This window comes from Procambarus clarkii, chromosome 92, assembly GCF_040958095.1.
Source record: "Procambarus clarkii isolate CNS0578487 chromosome 92, FALCON_Pclarkii_2.0, whole genome shotgun sequence".
Lineage (NCBI taxonomy): Eukaryota > Metazoa > Arthropoda > Malacostraca > Decapoda > Cambaridae > Procambarus > Procambarus clarkii.
In genome coordinates, this window is record NC_091241.1 from 8692143 (window position 1) to 8711194 (window position 19052).

General features: G+C 37.1%; 1 protein-coding gene and 1 long non-coding RNA gene across 8 annotated transcripts in view; one reads left to right on the forward strand and one right to left on the reverse strand.

Moving 5' to 3' along the window:
• spir (spire type actin nucleation factor) overlaps positions 1-8577 on the forward strand; it is a 237717-nt gene extending 229140 nt beyond the window's left edge. For 3 of the 7 annotated variants that reach the window (XM_069319275.1, XM_069319278.1, XM_069319277.1), the window contains 3 exons: positions 351-449; positions 881-952; positions 3697-8577. In XM_069319275.1, the coding sequence (XP_069175376.1) occupies positions 351-449; positions 881-952; positions 3697-3898 (373 nt within the window). In that variant the 3' untranslated portion in view covers positions 3899-8577. The remainder of the gene's footprint in view (positions 1-350; positions 450-880; positions 953-3696) is intronic. The other 4 variants (XR_011226023.1, XM_069319276.1, XM_069319279.1 and 1 more) reach the window with 4 other exon arrangements.
• Positions 1-19052, reverse strand: part of LOC123775090 (uncharacterized) — a 181444-nt gene that overhangs the window by 55728 nt on the left and 106664 nt on the right. The gene's annotated exons all lie outside the window — the stretch shown is intronic.

Below are 19052 nucleotides of genomic sequence, written 5' to 3' on the forward strand. Positions count from 1 at the left end.
TTCAGTGTCAGAGTAGGTAACAAATGGAATACATTAGGCAGTGATGTGGTGGAGGCAGACTCCATACACAGTTTCAAATGTAGAGTTGATAGAGCTAAATAGACTCAAGAAACTGTACACCAGTTGATTGACAATTGAGAGGTGGGACCAAAGAGTACACTACGTGAGTACACACACACAACTAGGTGAGTTCATACACAAAGTTCATAATGCTTGTTCTGCTGTACATTTTGTTGCTATTTCTTCACAGACTGTTGTATTTCTGTTCTGTGGATTAATGATACTGTTATTGCTTTGCATGTAAATATGTGCCTACTAAAATGCTTAATGTGTTTGCATGTTTGTCCTAGCATCCTTCATAGTCAACTTCATAGCCACTGTTCCCTTCATCGTGCACGCACAATTGGCCGACTGGAGGGTAAAAGTCGGCGCTCCTTACCGTATGTCAAGTTAGTTACTGTCTCTTGTACTCTAATTTTGCTTGACACGATAACATGCTTATTATTCTCTGGTAGTTGAAATGGCATTTGTGTTAATATTTATTATGTTATACAAGGTCAAATAAAATTAAGAACTGAAGAAGCATTATGCTGTAATACTGTTATTGCCAATAATAAATGTGTTCTTTGTGCTTGAAAGTATGAAAACACAAGCATTCATAATTGTAGTTATACAAAGTCGTGAGTTTAAAGACATTAGTGATAAGAGACCACCACAACTAGCCTTACAGCACAATACATTGTACAGTTTTGAAGACGGCTAACTTTCTTTATGCTGCATGTCTTACTATTTTCTTGTCTTTTAAGCAGCTACATAATGCTTGTCTCTTAAGGCTAGTCTCTCAATATTAAGCTTTGCATGATATGTCTACCTCTGTAAGGCCCAGGCTGGAACGTGCAAGGACCATGGCAACTATTGACTGCCGTACTGCCAAAGAGCGACTAATGGCAGAGTAAGTCTTTTATGTTGTTTATAGTGAATGTGATGTAGTATTTGGGAGTACATTAGTAGCTCTGCAACTATTCTTATGTACTGTGTGAAAATATTTGAATCAATTTCAAAACTTCTAGTATATGATAAAGTATGACTAGGATGTTTGATAAGGAGTGAACAGGATTAGAGACTCAATGCACTTTATTCATCATCTATCATTATGAGAAAGAAGCTCTCCATGTTATATTTATAGAAGTGTATCTATATATTTAAGTAAATTTATATCTTCTTAAACAGCAAAATGTTCTCAGATTGAATAGCAGTTTTTTACAGAACATTTACAGTGTTCATTATCATCATTACCCCATTTTCCCACACTACACTATTTGTGTAGTTCACAAATTATTTGTTCACAAATTCGATTTGTTCACCCCATTTTCCACTTCATGACTGTTGAGGCATTTGTTAGGCAATAAAAGTAATGTAGCAATTTGGTTGAATATATTCGATGTGACACCCATTGCTTCACAATTGTTTCCACACTCCGCAACATCATAGAACACCAGCTGCATCACACTCCGATGTATTATCTGCATTAGTATCTCCACCACTTTGTAAGTTAGGCTTAAAGTTAGTATTTGACAGATGCCATGAACAATACGTTCATTATTAACACATGGTTTTCACTAAGCCCTGCTCACTACCATATTTCTGTGCTGTTTGCTCTCAGTCTGTGCTGCCTAATACTGTACATTCACTATAATTGTCCATCTTCATGGCTTTTTGCTCATTCTATTCTTGGATGCACTTGGGTACTCTTTCATCACTAGCATCACTCCTACACTTAACATTATCTTTACATCTTGGTACACTTGCCTCAGTTTTATTAGTCACCAACTTTCTCACTCCATATCTTTTGATGATACTGTATCGCCAAGTAGACTCACGTCAGGTGACACAAATGGTGATGTTAGCTCCAGTGGTGTTGATCCAGGGCGGCATAGGAGGCTGGAGAAGGCGCGTGTACTATACACACTCTCTCTCGACATCGTCCATCACATTCTCCCTATCACTTGTGTCAAACCCCTGTGTTAGGTCTTTATCTGGACTGTGGTCTAAATCATCAGTAATCGGTCCATCATCAAACAATATGTCGCGTATTTCATTCTCGGAGAGTCGTTTTGCAGCACCACGACTGACCGTGGATTGGGAGCTTGTAGATGATGCATCAGACATGGTTGTTACCTTGAAACTGAGGCTCCTCATGGTCGTGGGGCATGCCGGGATATTTTTTTTCAAAATGGCGGATGCTCACTGGAGGCCTCGGGCATCAATTTCATATCCGAGTCACCATGCGTTAGTTTTGAATCCAACGCTATTCCTATGAGCACCCGGAGGAACTCTGCGCAACCCCAATCTAGTGCTTCAAGGCGCTCTGTGCAGTGCGGTGGTTAAGAAGCCTATCATTATGCACATAAAAAGTTAAGGGAGATGTCCTAAAATGCTTCCTTGTGACACTCCTGCAGTTAGTGCAGTTAGTGGGAGAGATGTCATTGATGATTGTTGTTTGGATATACTGTAGTTCAAACCAAGGTTTCAAATTCTTTGGTAACGAAGTTTAAATTTAAGGTAATTGTGAGACGATATCAAAGGCTTTTCTCAGGTTAATGAAGAGGCCAATTGGGAATTTATTTTTGTCTAAGGCTGTGTAGATAAGTGAAGGAAATGTTTCGGAATCTGAAGCTGAATTGGCTTGAGTTTATATTGAATTTTACAAGTACAGTACAGCTGCTTGTATATAATCTTTCACAAATATATTTTATATTGATAGGTTTGAAGATGGAAGGTTACCCATTGCATGTGTAATTGTAATATTAAAAAAAAAATTGGATGACACCGACATCCTTTATTAAGGTGTTTGACAGCACCTTGATAAAGGATGTAGGTTTCATCCCAAAATTTTGTTTAATATTACACTTACACATGTATTGGGTCTTTAATTCATTCAAACACTATAACACATATAGCTCCCTATAACACATATAGGGAGTCAGGTGGCCGAGCGGACAGCACGCTGAACACGTGATCCTGTGGTCTTGGGTTCAATCCCGGGCGCCGGCGAGAAACGATGGGCAGAGTTTCTTTCACCCTAGACCCCTGTTACCTAGCAGTAAATAGGTACCTGGGAGTTAGTCAGCTGTCATGGGCTACTTCCTGAGTGTATGTGTGTGTGTGGTGTGGGGGGGGGGGGAAATAGTAGCAGTAGAAACAGTTGATTGACAGTTGAGAGGCAGGCCGAAAGAGCAGAGCTCAACCCCCACAAGCACAACTAGGTGAATACTATGGAAGTGTACTCTACTAAGTTTCTCAATTGATAGGTTTGATATCAGTTTGAATGACATGGATACAGTGTGTTATCACATTTGATCACTGTCTGAGACACTAATATCAGTTTGAATGACATTGATCTAATATTAATTCATATCATATTTTCATGGATTTTTAGATAATGTTGCACATTTGATTAATTTTTAATCATCTACTGTATTATAAAAATCTTAATAAAACAGCATAATTTAAAATAAGAGTGAATGCTTAAATTATAACACATTACACTATTATGTAGAATTGAAGAAGAGCAAAGAACAGACAATTTTTTTTCTTGTTACTCTGTGCAATCACTGTGTCTATTGGAAATAAGAGCCACTCATGACAATTCTTTAGAGATCTCGTCTTAATTAAACTGAGATTTTTCCACGACAGGAAGCAGAAGCAGAGATCCCGGACCACACAGGTCGAGGAGCATTTGCGTGGAGAGCTCATGTGCGTGTGTGGAGACTGCAAAGCTATGGTACTGCACATTCTGGCATCTATTAAAGTGCGGCGAGAACAGATGAGCAGTTCGACTTTACACGAGTCACCTCGTCATCACCTACATCTTAACCTTAACCCAGTGTACCACTAAGAGATATCGAGAGTCTTGGCGTAATATTATATTTTATTATTGTCATTATGACTCTGCTTACACCACAACATATTAAATTAATGAAGGCTCATGGAACCATCTTGTTTGGAATTGTTTATATTCTTGTGTACCTTGTATTGAGCCAATATTTTATCTATTAAATTGTTTTGTGGTTATAACCTTAACTAGGCTATTGTAAAGGCTCGGCATATCTTTAAACCCCAAAACATTTAGCATGTAGTACTTAGCTGCTTTGGTACTGTAAAATCTTATGGGTGTTGTGTATGTGTGTATGTATATTTGTGCGCACACACACACACACACACACACACACACACACACACACACACACACACACACACACACACACACACACACACCATATATATATATATAATATTTATATATTCATAATATCCAAATTCCACTACCTGTTTAGTAGGTATGAAGAGTATGTTCCAGTACCCCATATACAAGGTTATCAAGCATGCTAAATGTTACTACTTCTTTATCCTATTCATATACACTATGTTAACTTTTTAAACAATATTTGACTTGTATGATCATTCAATGTAATATTTGGATTAAGCTCTCATTACCCAGTTACTTGAAATATCTTGGTAGCCACACTTACACTGTTTACATTGTTTAGCTATTTTAACCTGTCCCAAATGTAATTTTTATGATATCTTGGTAGAACAATTAGTATGAATACTTACTCAAAGTATCATCTTTGACAATAATAATTGTGTGTGGATGACATGTGTTAGAAGTGACATAACCTCTGATCAAATGAGGTGTCAGCTAAGCCTAGTTTGTATTTTGAGAGAGAGAGAGAGAGCAAGAGAGAGAGAGAGAGAGAGCGAGCAAGAGAGAGAGAGCGAGCAAGAGAGAGAGAGCGAGCAAGAGAGAGAGAGAGAGCAAGGGAGAGAGAGAGAGCAAGAGAGAGAGAGAGAGAGCAAGAGAGAGAGAGAGAGAGCAAGAGAGAGAGAGAGAGAGCGAGCAAGAGAGAGAGAGAGAGCAAGAGAGAGAGAGAGAGCAAGAGAGAGAGAGAGAGCAAGAGAGAGAGAGAGAGAGCAAGAGAGAGAGAGAGAGAGAGCAAGAGAGAGAGCGCAAGAGAGAGCGCAAGAGAGAGAGAGCAAGAGAGAGAGTGAAAGAGAGAGAGAGAGAGAGATTGAGAATTTGATATAATATTTTCATATAATATTTTTTGGGTGTGGTCCTCACTTTTTCTAACATGTATTGAAGCAGCACATTATACATCAGTTTGGGGTTTGGTCGTACTAGGGTGTTGCCATGTGGTGGTACAATGCTACTTACATGTGGCTAAAGAAGCACAAACAAATCTTGTCATGTTGGATACATCTGATGATGATGTGTCAAAGTTTCAAAATATTTAGAACATTATGATAAATCAGGGGCATGCTACTTTAAGAAATGGAGTTTTGTCCTACATTGTTTGTGTTTTTAATATTTGGTATGAATTGGATTAATTGGTTTGATATATTAGTGATACCAGTGCATTATATATTTCTTGTTTTATATTTTTATTATATAAATTTAAGTAAATTAAAGAACATTCAAGTGGTATGTTGTGATTTTGTAAAGGATGGGTGATTTTTTGAAGTGATGTATTTCTTTGTTCTGCTGTAATTTAACACAATTCAAGTAGATTTTCCTATCATCTTTTGTTATTATACACTTTAGAATAGTCATTTAATATAAATCCTAATTAGTTAGGATAAATAAGAAAATATTAATGATGAATCAGGGAGGGCAGGTCGGGTTGTCCTTCATGTATGCGTGTACAGTTGTAACTAATATTGACTTCATATTGAAGTCAAGACATGCCATAATTACTTTAACTATATTCATGGTATATCTGAGAAATAAACTCAGGCAATTGAAATATGGTAATATGGATGTTATGGAATTCCAGAGTGTAATTCTTTCATGAAATGCAACCACCTACATTCCAAATTACATTTGTCATAAATGATGGATTATGTAATGTTTACGGTTGAATTGGCAAAGCTAAATCAGATGTAAACACTTTACGTGCATGACGTGTAGTTACCCTCTAATCTGTTGTGTAAACTTATGATTTGGATTGGTAATTTTCTTTATTTTTGTACATAGTATACATATATATATATTTTTGACTTGTAAATACTGTATTGTACTACTCTAAATTTGTTATTATTAGATAAGAAAGTGCATACGTTTAGGATTTGCATTTTCATTCGCCAGTGATTTATATTTAAAATTTTGTAATTGTGGAAATTTTGGCTTACACACTTCATGTGGATCTTATTTTTGAAGGGTTTAGCAAGCCAAAATTTTAAATAGTCGAGCATCTCGTTAATCGCACGGTGTCTCAGCATTGTTGCACATTCCATTATTATAAGAGTGTTTGCTTTGTTTTTGTGTTAATTTCTGTGTTCTCAGGACTAGCTTTTTGCTCTGATTCAATGTTACTGAAGAAGACTTTAATAAGGATCATATTTGGTTGCTAAGTTGCATCCATTGTCAACAGCACAAATTTTTTTTTTTTTTTTTGTTGAATGTATAATGAGCTCTTGTTATTTTTTGGTGCCTTGTTTTAATGTAAACAGTCACATATTTAATATTACATGTCAAAGCAATTCAGTCAGTAAATTAAGTCTACAATTTAGACTTAAGTCTAAAGTCTACAGTAGACTTTAGTCTACTGTAGTCTACAGACTAGACATTTTTGGTATTAAAATAAGGAAAAGTGCATAGATTAATGGCACCAGGTTATTGGGGAGGGAGGGGGGGAGGGAGGGAGTGTTATGCAGACAATGAGTCACAATAATGTGGCGGAAAAGTTGATACCTAACCCACAAATCTGAAAATGAAGTAACAGAGACATTTCAGTCTGTCCTGAACCATTATCAAGTGTCCATAATGGACCGAAATATTATTACTTCCTATATTTTCAGATGTGTGGTTTGGGTATCAAGAAGTATTACATTATGATTTTGTAATGGTCATTTAATGATGTAAAGTGATTGTTAAAATTTGCATTTAATTTTCTGTATGTAACAGGTACCTAACATAGGAAACATTTTAGCATGTTTGATTACTTCTCTGATAAACAGTTATCATTTAGAATGGTTAAAAGTGATAAGGGAAACAATGTTTAAAAGCATTGATATGAGGCATCTTAAATCTGAGCATGGTTTAGTCTGTGTAGGTTTAGTGTGTGTGTACAGGTCTAGATCATGTATAGGCTTAGTGTGTATAGGTTTACACACTTAGCCTTGTCGGAGCTCCACACTAAAAAGAAATTACATCATCTGTGAAGCGTGACAGGATTAAATGGGATATTGTGTACTGTATACAAAAGCTATAAGCTGCTGATCAGAGAACAGTTGTAGCAATAGTTGTTGTATTAACAGTAGTGGCAGAAACTGAAGTGTATTGTGGTGGTCTTTGCAGCCACAAGGCAGGGAGGTGACATATACCAGTTGCTAAACACTTGACCATGCATTATTGTGGTGGTGTTTGCAGCCACAAGGCAGGGAGGTGACATATACCAGTTGCTAAACACTTGACCATGCATTATTGTGGTGGTGTTTGCAGCCACAAGGCAGGGAGGTGACATATACCACTTGCTAAACACTTGACCATGCATTATTGCATTCTCGATGCAACTTCATCAAAGCTCTTGCCATTAAAACTGGTTTTATATTAACAATTTATGAAACCCAAATTAAACTGCTTCACTGCAAATGAACAGTTTTATTTGTATGGAAGTTCTGAAATGTTTCCAATAGATACCAATGAATGATACTTTCTGAAATATTCATCACTGATCATCAAAAAGAATACTTAGGCAATTTACTAACACCTTGTTTTTTAATCTTTAACAAGTTTAAAAAGTTAAATATATTTGTCTGGAATAATTTAGCTTTATTATCTGTGATAAATCTGCCTCTGTTACAAATGCACATTCACATCATCCTGTAAACAGAGAATTGGAGCAGTCAGTATCAGAGCAAGCCTGTATGCAGTTCACCTTTCCAAGTAGCTACTATTGCTAAATTTTTGTAAATTCCATTTTTAATGTCTGTTGATTTTGAGTTAAGATTGTTTCAACAAGAGACTGTTTAGAAGTTGGTGGATTTCATAGAGTTGCTTGACTGTAGGAAGAGGGAATAGCAGGAAGCAAGCAACTTGTCAATACACATGTACTTTTAAAGTGAGTGTTATATATTTTAGTTGCACACTCAAGACTATGAAGGGTAAGTTCTTAGGTTGCAAGGTCTTTTATTTTCAGATGAGTAATAAACATATCAGGAATTTTATTTATCGTGTAAATTTGCTGTGTCCGCCATTGTCTTTCAATAATAGAATTTAGTCGAAACGAAACAAAGGACACTGCATATCAGCATTCGCTTCGTAAATTTTTGTTGATATTGTTTTCGAGGATGAACATTATTTAAAAAAATAATAATTTGTTATGTCTAGATACTGTAGAGAAGGAATGAAGACATTCTTTGTAGTCAGTGGTTGCTGTTGCTTTCTCAACGTTCACTCTTTTTGTCTGTTCCAGATTCCCAGCTTAAAATGTGTACAAAGTATACTGTGAAAATAGTCATTGTAAATATATAGATTGGTTTGGAATTAAGTATATTAAATAAAGTGTTGTCATCTGCAGTGTTACAGTATCCTTTGGTTATTGTTCCAAAATTATCCTAGCGAGACAGGGAAGTAACACAAGTTCAGAGTTACCTGGTTGATGGGGTTCTGGGAGTTCTTCTACTCCCCAAGCCCGGCCCGAGGCCAGACTTGACTTGTGAGAGTTTGGTCCACCAGGCTGTTGCTTGGAGCGGCCCGCAGGCCCACATACCTACCACAGCCCGGTTGGTCCGGCACTTCTTGAAGGAAACAATCTAGTTTCGTTTTGAAGATGTCCACGGTTGTTCCTGTAATATTTCTGATGCTCGCTAGTAGGACGTTGAACAACCGTGGACCTCTGATACACACACACAGATATACAAGGGGACACAGGTGGAAACTGAGTGCCCAAATGAGCCACGGAGATATTAGAAAGAACTTTTTTTTAGTGTCAAGAGTGGTTGACAAATGGAATGCATTAGGAAGTGATGTGGTGGAGGCTGACTCCATACATAGTTTCAAGTGTATATATGATAGAGCCCAATAGGCTCAGGAATCAGTACACCTGTTGATTGACGGTTGAGAGGTGGGACCAAAAAACCAGAGCTCAACCCCCGCAAACACAACTAGATGAGTACACACTGATACTCTGATAGAGTACAGTATTTGTTTTAGCCATGAATTCGTTTAAGATCATTTCCGATGGAATTTTTGGTACAATTAGTCTCGGCACTGGAGTAGTTGTGGTGTCGTTGTCTTTGACATTTGTTATCCTTTGTCATTGGCATATGTCAAAACGATTCTTTTGTTTATCCCTTCACCAGGAAGTGATAGAGGGCGGAAAGGGGATTAGAGGGTGTATGGGTGGGGATAAGAAGGTGTCGTGGGTTCAAGTTCAAGTATGTTTATTGAGATAAGCAATAAATACATCTCAAAGGGATAGAGTAGCTTAGGCTATTTCTACCCCCCCTCTACTTCAAGTCCCTCAAGGGGCACACAAATTCAGTGAGTACAAATAGACATATAACAGTACAAGAATCCCATTTAACATTGCATACAGCAAGTACAGCATATAATTGTTACATTCTTGGGGCAAAATTCTTGTAGCTCCTAAGTATACTGTCTATTATACTGTCTATTATACCATTATCACACATCCAAACAATTTGATGTGGTACACTATTTATTTCCTTATTTCTATATTTTTCAATAAGGTGACACTCTAATACATAATGTTCTAAGGTGTGGGCGTACGGCATACTACATAATTTACACTCCTTATCTTTTTCACTGACATCAACACCGTATTGCCAGATATATTTATATCCTAATCGTAATCTCATGTAAATTGAATCCTTCCAAGTAGACTTTCCTTTACCATAAGTGAAGGACGAATTTGTATTTATTATTGAATAATTCTTAAGTGTGTTACTACTGTCCACCATTGCCATTCTCTTTATCATTTCTTCACCCTCCTGAATCACCTTTAGTCTTGTTTTTATTTGTTTCAAGGTTAACTGACATACAACATCATCAAGAGTTTTTTCAGTGGCTCTCTTCGCTATGTCATCAACTACCTCATTCAACAGTATTCCCACATGTGAAGGGATCCACATGAATCTTACTTTATACCCAGTCTTTATCCCCGACCCCCCAATAGGTTAGGCAAAATTCCTTTCCCCCGTTCCATCCCAAATCCGTATCCTGATCCCTTCAGAGTGCTATATAGTCGTAATGGCTTCGCGCTTTACCTTGATAGTTCCCCCACCCCCCTGAATAATATTACGAGAGCAGTATTTACGGGCTATTCATGCCCGTGCCACCTCTTGGGTGGCTTAATCTTCATCAATCGAGAGCAGTACGTCCTAACCAGACGTTATATGATGATATCCTGAACAGTTGATAAATAAAAGTAATTGCGGAACTCCAGTTATCTAATACTTATCATAAATGGTATAAAACCTTATCATAAGCCAAAGGATTTGTAGATCAGTGTTTAAAGGGAATTCAGAAGTAATAATAACACAGCTTATGCCATCTCTCGGCAAAAGAGAACACTATCAACTGGCAGGTCAACAGTGGCCATAAGATACAGCTTACGCCATCTGTTGACATCAAATTACACCTATAACAAATTACCCTGCAAAATACAACTAACGCCATCTCTATTTTTTCCAACGCACTATAAATTGCCAAACAGCAACCCATAAGGTGGTTTGTTGTGCTCGGGTAAGAGGTTCCAAGCTCCGCCCCAAAATGGTATGGGGTGCATAATAAATGGCATATCATTGGTAGATATTCTTTGTTGACATTCACACAACAGCCAATCACAGGAAGGGATCAGCTATAAAGGCTCCATCCACTTAATAAATCATCTTTATTCAGCACACCATCCTTGCTTATGACATTCTGCTTCAACTTTAATCTACCTAAAAAGTGAAATGTTAAGTATTTAACAGTATTAATATAGTGATAATTAAATACTGCAGGATGTAACGGGTGTTACAGAAACATGGGCTGGCTACCTACCTTGTGAAGTCATCAGTGGGGATTGCCTCGCACAAATAATATCGGCGATACAATGCCTCCGCCCTCTTATTGGTCTACATTATTCAGTTAGATGGAAATTTCTGTCTTGTATAAAACAGAAATTGTTATTTTGTACAACAACAAGGTTATTGAGCAAAAGGACGTATTTCTTATTTTGCATTTTATTCATATAAGCGTTGGCATTTCCCGCAACAGCCAATCACAGGAAGGTATTTGTTGGAAACTCTGCCTTCAACAAGTTGATTCCTAATGAACTCTAACAATAAATTCGTTTAATAAACGAGTATTTAGGGTCAAGCTACAGATGAACATTATAGGATAACGGTGTTTTAGCTTGCAGCTTCGTTAGACAGAATCCCTGGTCTTAATTTTAAAAATAAAGAACTAGAAAGCGTATTTTATTGCTAACTTTTCGATAAATAAATCCGTCTCATATTTGGGAACATTTATGCATCGATTTTTTGGCTTAAGTTCTTATCATAATCCCTTTTGCAATCTCAACACCATCTGGCTCGTATCTTGTAACTATCTTCGTTACTTAGCCTCAAAACCTTACATTTGTCTTACATATCCTCAACAGTAGATAAAAAAAAGTAATTGCAGAATTCTAGTTACCTAATACCAGCACGGTATGAAACCTTATTATAGGCTACCAAACGTATAGATCAGTGTTTAAAGTAATAATAATACATTATTATTAATGTAATAATATTATTAAAATAATAATAATACAGCTGATGCCATCTGTCGGCAGAAGAGAACACTATCAACTAAATACAACTAACGCCATCTGTTGCTTTTCCAACGCACTATAAATAGCCAAACAGCAACCCATAAGGCGGGTTGTTGTGCTCGGGTAGGAGGTTCCAAGCTCCGCCCACAAGATCTGGGTATGGGGTGCATAATAAATAAAATGGTGGCATATCATTGGTAGAAACTCTTTGTTGACATTTACACAACAGCCAATCACAGGAAGGGATCAGCTATAGGTGCCATCCACTTAGTAAATCATCTTCAGCCCACCAGTCATGCTTATGGAATTCTGCTTTAACTTTAATTTACCCAAAAAAGTGAAGTGTTAATAAAGTGATAATTAAATATTGCAGGATATAACAGATGTTATATAAAAATGGGCTGGCTACCTAACTTGTGACGTTATTATTGGGGGTTGCCTTGACACAAATAATGATACACTGCTCTGCCCTCTTATTCCAGTAAATTATTCAGTTAGATGGAGATTTCTGTCAGGTGCAAAACAGAAATTGTTGTTCTTTTTCACAACACCCTTGTTGTTGTGCACATGGACCTATTTCTTAGTTTAAATTTTATTCATAAAAGAGTGTTGGTATTCCCCGCAACAGCCAATCACAGGAAGGTATTTCTGGAAGCTCGGCCTCCTTATGGACTCAGCACATCGCTCTAGCTCATGGCTCTCTGTTTCATCTCTTGTATATATTCGAACCCCAGTTGGAAACAGACCCAACTATAGGATGGGTCAGTAGTATCGCGCTTCCAAAAGGGTCGCCCAAGTTGGAAAAGACGAACGCTGAAAGAATATTGTTGAAAACATCTTGATAACTGATTAAACCAAAATTATGTATTAGTCAGAAGAAAGACAGAAACGCGATCTATATGTAAAACCTCTACCAGACAAATATTTTAAGTAAAACCGAAGATATTTGTTGTTGTATAAAAGTGACAGTTTTCATCGCTCGTCAAACTCGAAAACCGCAGCATTCATCTCAGAACCATGCCTATTTCACGCAGATTCCTTAATAAACGTAAGAGTTTTATATGTCACAAGAAAGACAGATATATAAGCTTCGTTCTAAATACCTTACCATGGGCACATTTAAATTTAAAGCGAAGATACGTGTACTTTTATAATAGCCGAGCTCCGACTCCGGACTGTAGCGAGTAGATTATCCCGGTCCATAGAATGGGGACTGGTCAAGTCGTACTCTGCAATTTCGGATACCGGGCTAGAAACAACTTCGTTCACTGAGAAGTTTGTACATACAAACCATTCCGTTCGTATATGCGCTGGTTTGTGTTCGCTGTTGTTCTCGTCTGAATAAATACATGGCACTTGTTCATATAATTAGCGCTTCCATTATTAGAATTATTTATCCATTATTAGAATAACAAGGTGCAAACCATATCCCCTTACAGTTGAAATCTATTTATTTATATACAAGAAGGTACATTGGGTTGCGAGAGTACATAACATATATTAAGAGGTACATTATAGCAAGATTTGAGATTAAAGGAATTAAGGTTTCACGTTTAGAAACAAGGCGCCCCCGAAGGAGGCTATTATTTGTTATGCACCCCATACTCAACCAGTAAGTAGTGGAGCAAAACATAGATTACATGGTCATAAAGTCTTAATCAGACCAATTCAATTCAATTTCTTTCTTTATTATGCACCCCATACCCATCCCGTGGGCGGTGGTGTAAAGGATTACAGAGGCACATAATCGGTTCAGGAACTGAACCCTCTAGTTCGTTTAGCTAAGCAAATATCAGTTTGTGACGCTAGTTACAAAATTATTAATATTATATATACATGTACACACTCTCATACATACATGTACATATATATATATATATATATATATATATATATATATATATATATATATATATATATATATATATATATGTATATATGTCGTACCTAATAGCCAGAACTCACTTCTCAGCCTACTATTCAAGGCCCGATTTGCCTAATAAGCCAAGTTTTCCTGAATTAATATATTTACTATAATTTTTTTCTTATGAAATGATAAAGCAACCCTTTTCTCTATGTATGAGGTGAATTTTTTTTTATTGGAGTTAAAATTAAAGTAGATATATGACCGAACCTATCCAACCCTACCTAACCTAACCTAACCTATATTTATAGGTAAGGTTAGGTTAGGTAGCCAAAAAAAGCTAGGTTAGGTTAGGTTAGGTAGGTTAGGTAGACGAAAACACATTAATTCATGAAAACTTGGCTTATTAGGCAAATCGGGCCTTGAATAGTAGGCTGAGAAGTGCGTTCTGGCTATTAGGTACGACATATATATATATATATATATATATATATATATATATATATATATATATATATATATATCGTACCTAATAGCCAGAACGCACTTCTCGGCCTACTATGCAAGGCCTGATTTGCCTAATAAGCCAAGTTTTCCTGAAATAATATATTTTCTCTAATTTTTTTCTCATGAAATGATAAAGCTATCCATTTCATTATGTATGAGGTCAATTTTTTTTATTGGAGTTAAAATTAACGTAGATATATGACCGAACCTAACCAACCCTACCTAACCTAACCTAACCTATCTTTATAGGTTAGGTTAGGTTAGGTAGCCGAAAAAGATAGGTTAGGTTAGGTTAGGTAGGTTAGGTAGTCGAAAAACAATTAATTCATGAAAACTTGGCTTATTAGGCAAATCGGGCCTTGCATAGTAGGCTGAGAAGTGCGTTCTGGCTACTAGGTACGACATATATATATATATGAGGTCAATTTTTTTTATTGGAGTTAAAATTAACGTAGATATATGACCGAACCTAACCAACCCTACCTAACCTAACCTAACCTATCTTTATAGGTTAGGTTAGGTTAGGTAGCCGAAAAAGATAGGTTAGGTTAGGTTAGGTAGGTTAGGTAGTCGAAAAACAATTAATTCATGAAAACTTGGCTTATTAGGCAAATCGGGCCTTGCATAGTAGGCTGAGAAGTGCGTTCTGGCTACTAGGTACGACATATATATATATATATATATATATATATATATATATGTCGTACCTAGTAGCCAGAACTCACTTCTCAGCCTACTATTCAAGGCCCGATTTGCCTAATAAGCCAAGTTTTCCTGAACTAATATATTTACTATAATTTTTTTCTTATGAAATGATAAAGCAACCCTTTTCTCTATGTATGAGGTCAATTTTTTTTATTGGAGTTAAAATTAACGTAGATATATGACCGAACCTAACCAACCCTACCTAACCTAACCTAACCTATATTTATAGGTAAGGTTAGGTTAGGTAGCCAAAAAAAGCTAGGTAAGGTTAGGTTAGGTAGGTTAGGTAGACGAAAAAATATTAATTCATGAAAACTTGGCTTATTAGGCAAATCGGGCCTTGAATAGTAGGCTGAGAAGTGCGTTCTGGCTATTAGGTACGACATATATATATATATATATATATATATATATATATATATATATATATATGTCGTATCTAGTAGCCAGAACTCACTTCTCAGCCTACTATGCATGGCCCAATTTGCCTAATAAGCCAAGTTTTCCTGAATTAATATATTTTCACTAAATTTTTTCTTATGAAATGATAAAGCTACCCATTTCATTATGTATGAGGTCAATTTTTTTTCATTGGAGTTAAAATTAACGTAGATATATGGCCGTACCTAACCTAACCTAACCTATCTTTATTGGTTAGGTTGCCGAAAAAGTTAGGTTAGGTTAGGTTAGGTAGGTTAGGTAGTCGAAAAATAATTAATTCATGAATACTTGGCTTATTAGGCAAATCGGGCCTTGCATAGTAGGCAGAGAAGTGCGTTCTGGCTATTAGGTACGACATATATATATATATATATATATATATATATATATATATATATATATATATATATATATATATGTCGTACCTAGTAGCCAGAACGCACTTCTCAGCCTACTATTCAAGGCCCGATTTGCCTACTAAGCCAAGTTTTCATGAATTAATGTTTTTTCGACTACCTAACCTACCTAACCTAACCTAACCTAACTTTTTCTGCTACCTAACCGAACCTAACCTATAAAGATAGGTTAGGTTAGGTTAGGTAGGGTTGGTTAGGTTCGATCATATATCTACGTTAATTTTAACTTCAATAAACAAAAATTTACCTCATACATAATGAAATGGGTAGCTTTATCATTTCATAAGAAAAAAATTAGAGAAAATATATTAATTCATAAAAAATTGGCTTATTAGGCAAATCGGGCCTTGCATAGTAGGCCAAGAAGTGCGTTCTGGCTACTAGGTACGACATATATATATATATATATATATATATATATATATATATATATATATATATATATATATATATATATACGTATACATACACAGTTTTAAATGTAGATATGATAGTTACATCATATCTACACAGTCCATACACAGTTTTAAATGTAGATATGATAGAGCCCAGTAGGCTCAGGAATCTGTACACCAGTTGATTGACAGTTGAGAGGCGGGACCAAAGAGCCAAAGCTCAACCCCCGCAAGCACAAATAGGTGAGTACAAATAGGTGAGTACACACACACACACACACACACACACACACACACACACACACACACACACACACACACACACACACACCTTGTCAAGCACAAGACGAAGCTTGAAAAAAGTTTAGTGGTATGCCAATAGGCTAGTCCCAGGACTAAGAGGCATGAGTTAAGAGGACAGGCTGCGAGAAATGCACCTCATGACACTGGAAGACAGAAGAGTAACGGGAGACATGATCACTACCTACAAAATTCTCAGAGCAATTGATAGGGTACATAAAGATAAACTGTTTAACACGGGTGGTAGGCGAACAAGGGGACACAGGTGGAAACTTAGTACCCAAATGAGCCACTGGGATGTTAGAAAGAACTTTTTCAGTGTCAGAGTAGTTAATAGATGGAATGCATTAGGCAGTGATGTGGTGGAGGCTGACTCCATACACAGTTTCAAATGCAGATATGATAGAGCCCAGTAGGCTCAGGAATCTGTACATCAGTTGATTGCCAGTTGAGAGGTGGGACCAAAGAGCTCAACCCCCGCAACCACAACTAGGTGAGTATACACACAAACACACACACGTACACACGTACACACACACACACACACACAGACACAAACATACACACACTAATGCCTCTATTCACCTTGCAGTAAATTGGAACCTGAAAGTCAGGAAGCTGCTAAAGGCTGCATCTTGGGGATGTGTGAGTGTGTTTGATAAAAATATATGTTGTTTAGATATGATGGAGGAAAAGAGGCCGAGAGTCGGTACATTAGACAACCGACCCTTAGAAAGGCGGGGTCCAAGAGCTAACAGCTAAATCTTGGAAATAATCAATTAAAATATTTAATACACACACATACATGTTTCACATTATTTTGGCTGAGGGCACACTGAGGGCTGATGGCCCCGTCGACGGGGCAGGAAGTCGGCGGTTGATCAAAGGCCTCCCACATCCTCCACATACCTGAGGATTATTCCGGCTTAATTTTAAACGGAAGTAATGTCTTGGCATTTACGGCTTCAGCGGGTGGGCGGGTCCGTGGGTTTATTACACTATGAGTGAAAACAATCGCCTATTCTCTATTTTATATTGCCGCTTGTAGAGCTAGAAGCTGTTGCCTCTTGTGTGCGTTGCACAAGGGGATTAATATCTGGATTAATATCTTTCAATATTTCCAGTATTTTTTAAGATATCGCTTAAATACCGAAGATACTGTTATTGGACACCGCTTAATTGACAATGTCTCAACAACGCAGGCTGAAGATGTGCGTGGCTCCTGCTATTGCAATGATGCTCATTTGCTTTTCAATGATGCGCCTTAGTTGCCCCCTCTCTAACTTACCGTTCTAAATACCCCTTCTCCATCTCTCGCAAACATTCCCCCTCATACATCTCCCCCCTTTCCTCCTGTCCCCCTGTCCATCTTTGTCCCCTTGCCCACATTTTCTGTCCTCTGTCCCCGATCCCTTTCCCCCTGTCTGTCCCCTGTCCCCCTCTCTGTCCCCTTGTCCCCCCTTTCCATCTCTCTGTCCCCCTGTCCCTCTCTATCCCATTGTCCCCTCTCTCTGTCCCCCTGTCTCTCTCTGTCCCCCTGTTCCTCTCTGTCCTCCTGTTCCTCTCTCTGTCCCCCTGTCACTCGCTGTCCCCCTGTCCCTCTGTCCATCTCTGTCCCCCTGTCCTTCTCTCTGTCCCCTGTACCTCTCTGTCCCCCTGCCCACTCTTTCCATCCGCTGTCCTTCATCTGTCCCCCTCCCTTTCCTCCAGTAATTAGACCAGTTAATAGTTTCACTATATATATATATATATATATATATATATATATATATATATATATATATATATATATATATATATATATATATATATATATATATATATATGTCGTACCTAGTAGCCAGAACTCACCTCTCAGCCTACTATTCAAGGCCCGATTTGCCTAATAAGCCAAGTTTTCCTGAATTAATATATTTACTATAATTTTTTTCTTATGAAATGATAAAGCAACCCTTTTCTCTATGTATGAGGTCAATTTTTTTTTATTGGAGTTAAAATTAACGTAGATATATGACCGAACCTAACCAACCCTACCTAACCTAACCTAACCTATATTTATAGGTAAGGTTAGGTTAGGTAGCCAAAAAAAGCTAGGTTAGGTTAGGTTAGGTAGGTTAGGTAGACGAAAAAACATTAATTCATGAAAACTTGGCTTATTAGGCAAATCGGGCCTTGAATAGTAGGCTGAGAAGTGCGTTCTGGCTATTAGGTACGACATATATATATATATATATATATATAATGTCGTACCTAGTAGCCAGAACTCACTTCTCAGCCTACTATGCAAGGCCCGATTTGCCTATTAAGCCAAGTTTTCATGAATTAATGTTTTTTCGACTACCTAACCTACCTAACCTAACCTAACCTAACTTTTTCGGCTACCTAACCTAACCTCACCTATAAAGATAGGTTAGTTAAGGTTAGGTAGAGTTGGTTAGGTTCGGTCATATATCTACGTTAATTTTAACTCCAGTAAAACAAAATTGACCTCATACATAATGAAATGGGTAGCTTTATCATTTCATAAGAGAAAAATTAGAGAAAATATATTAATTCAGTAAAACTTGGCTTATTAGGCAAATCGGGCCTTGCATAGTAG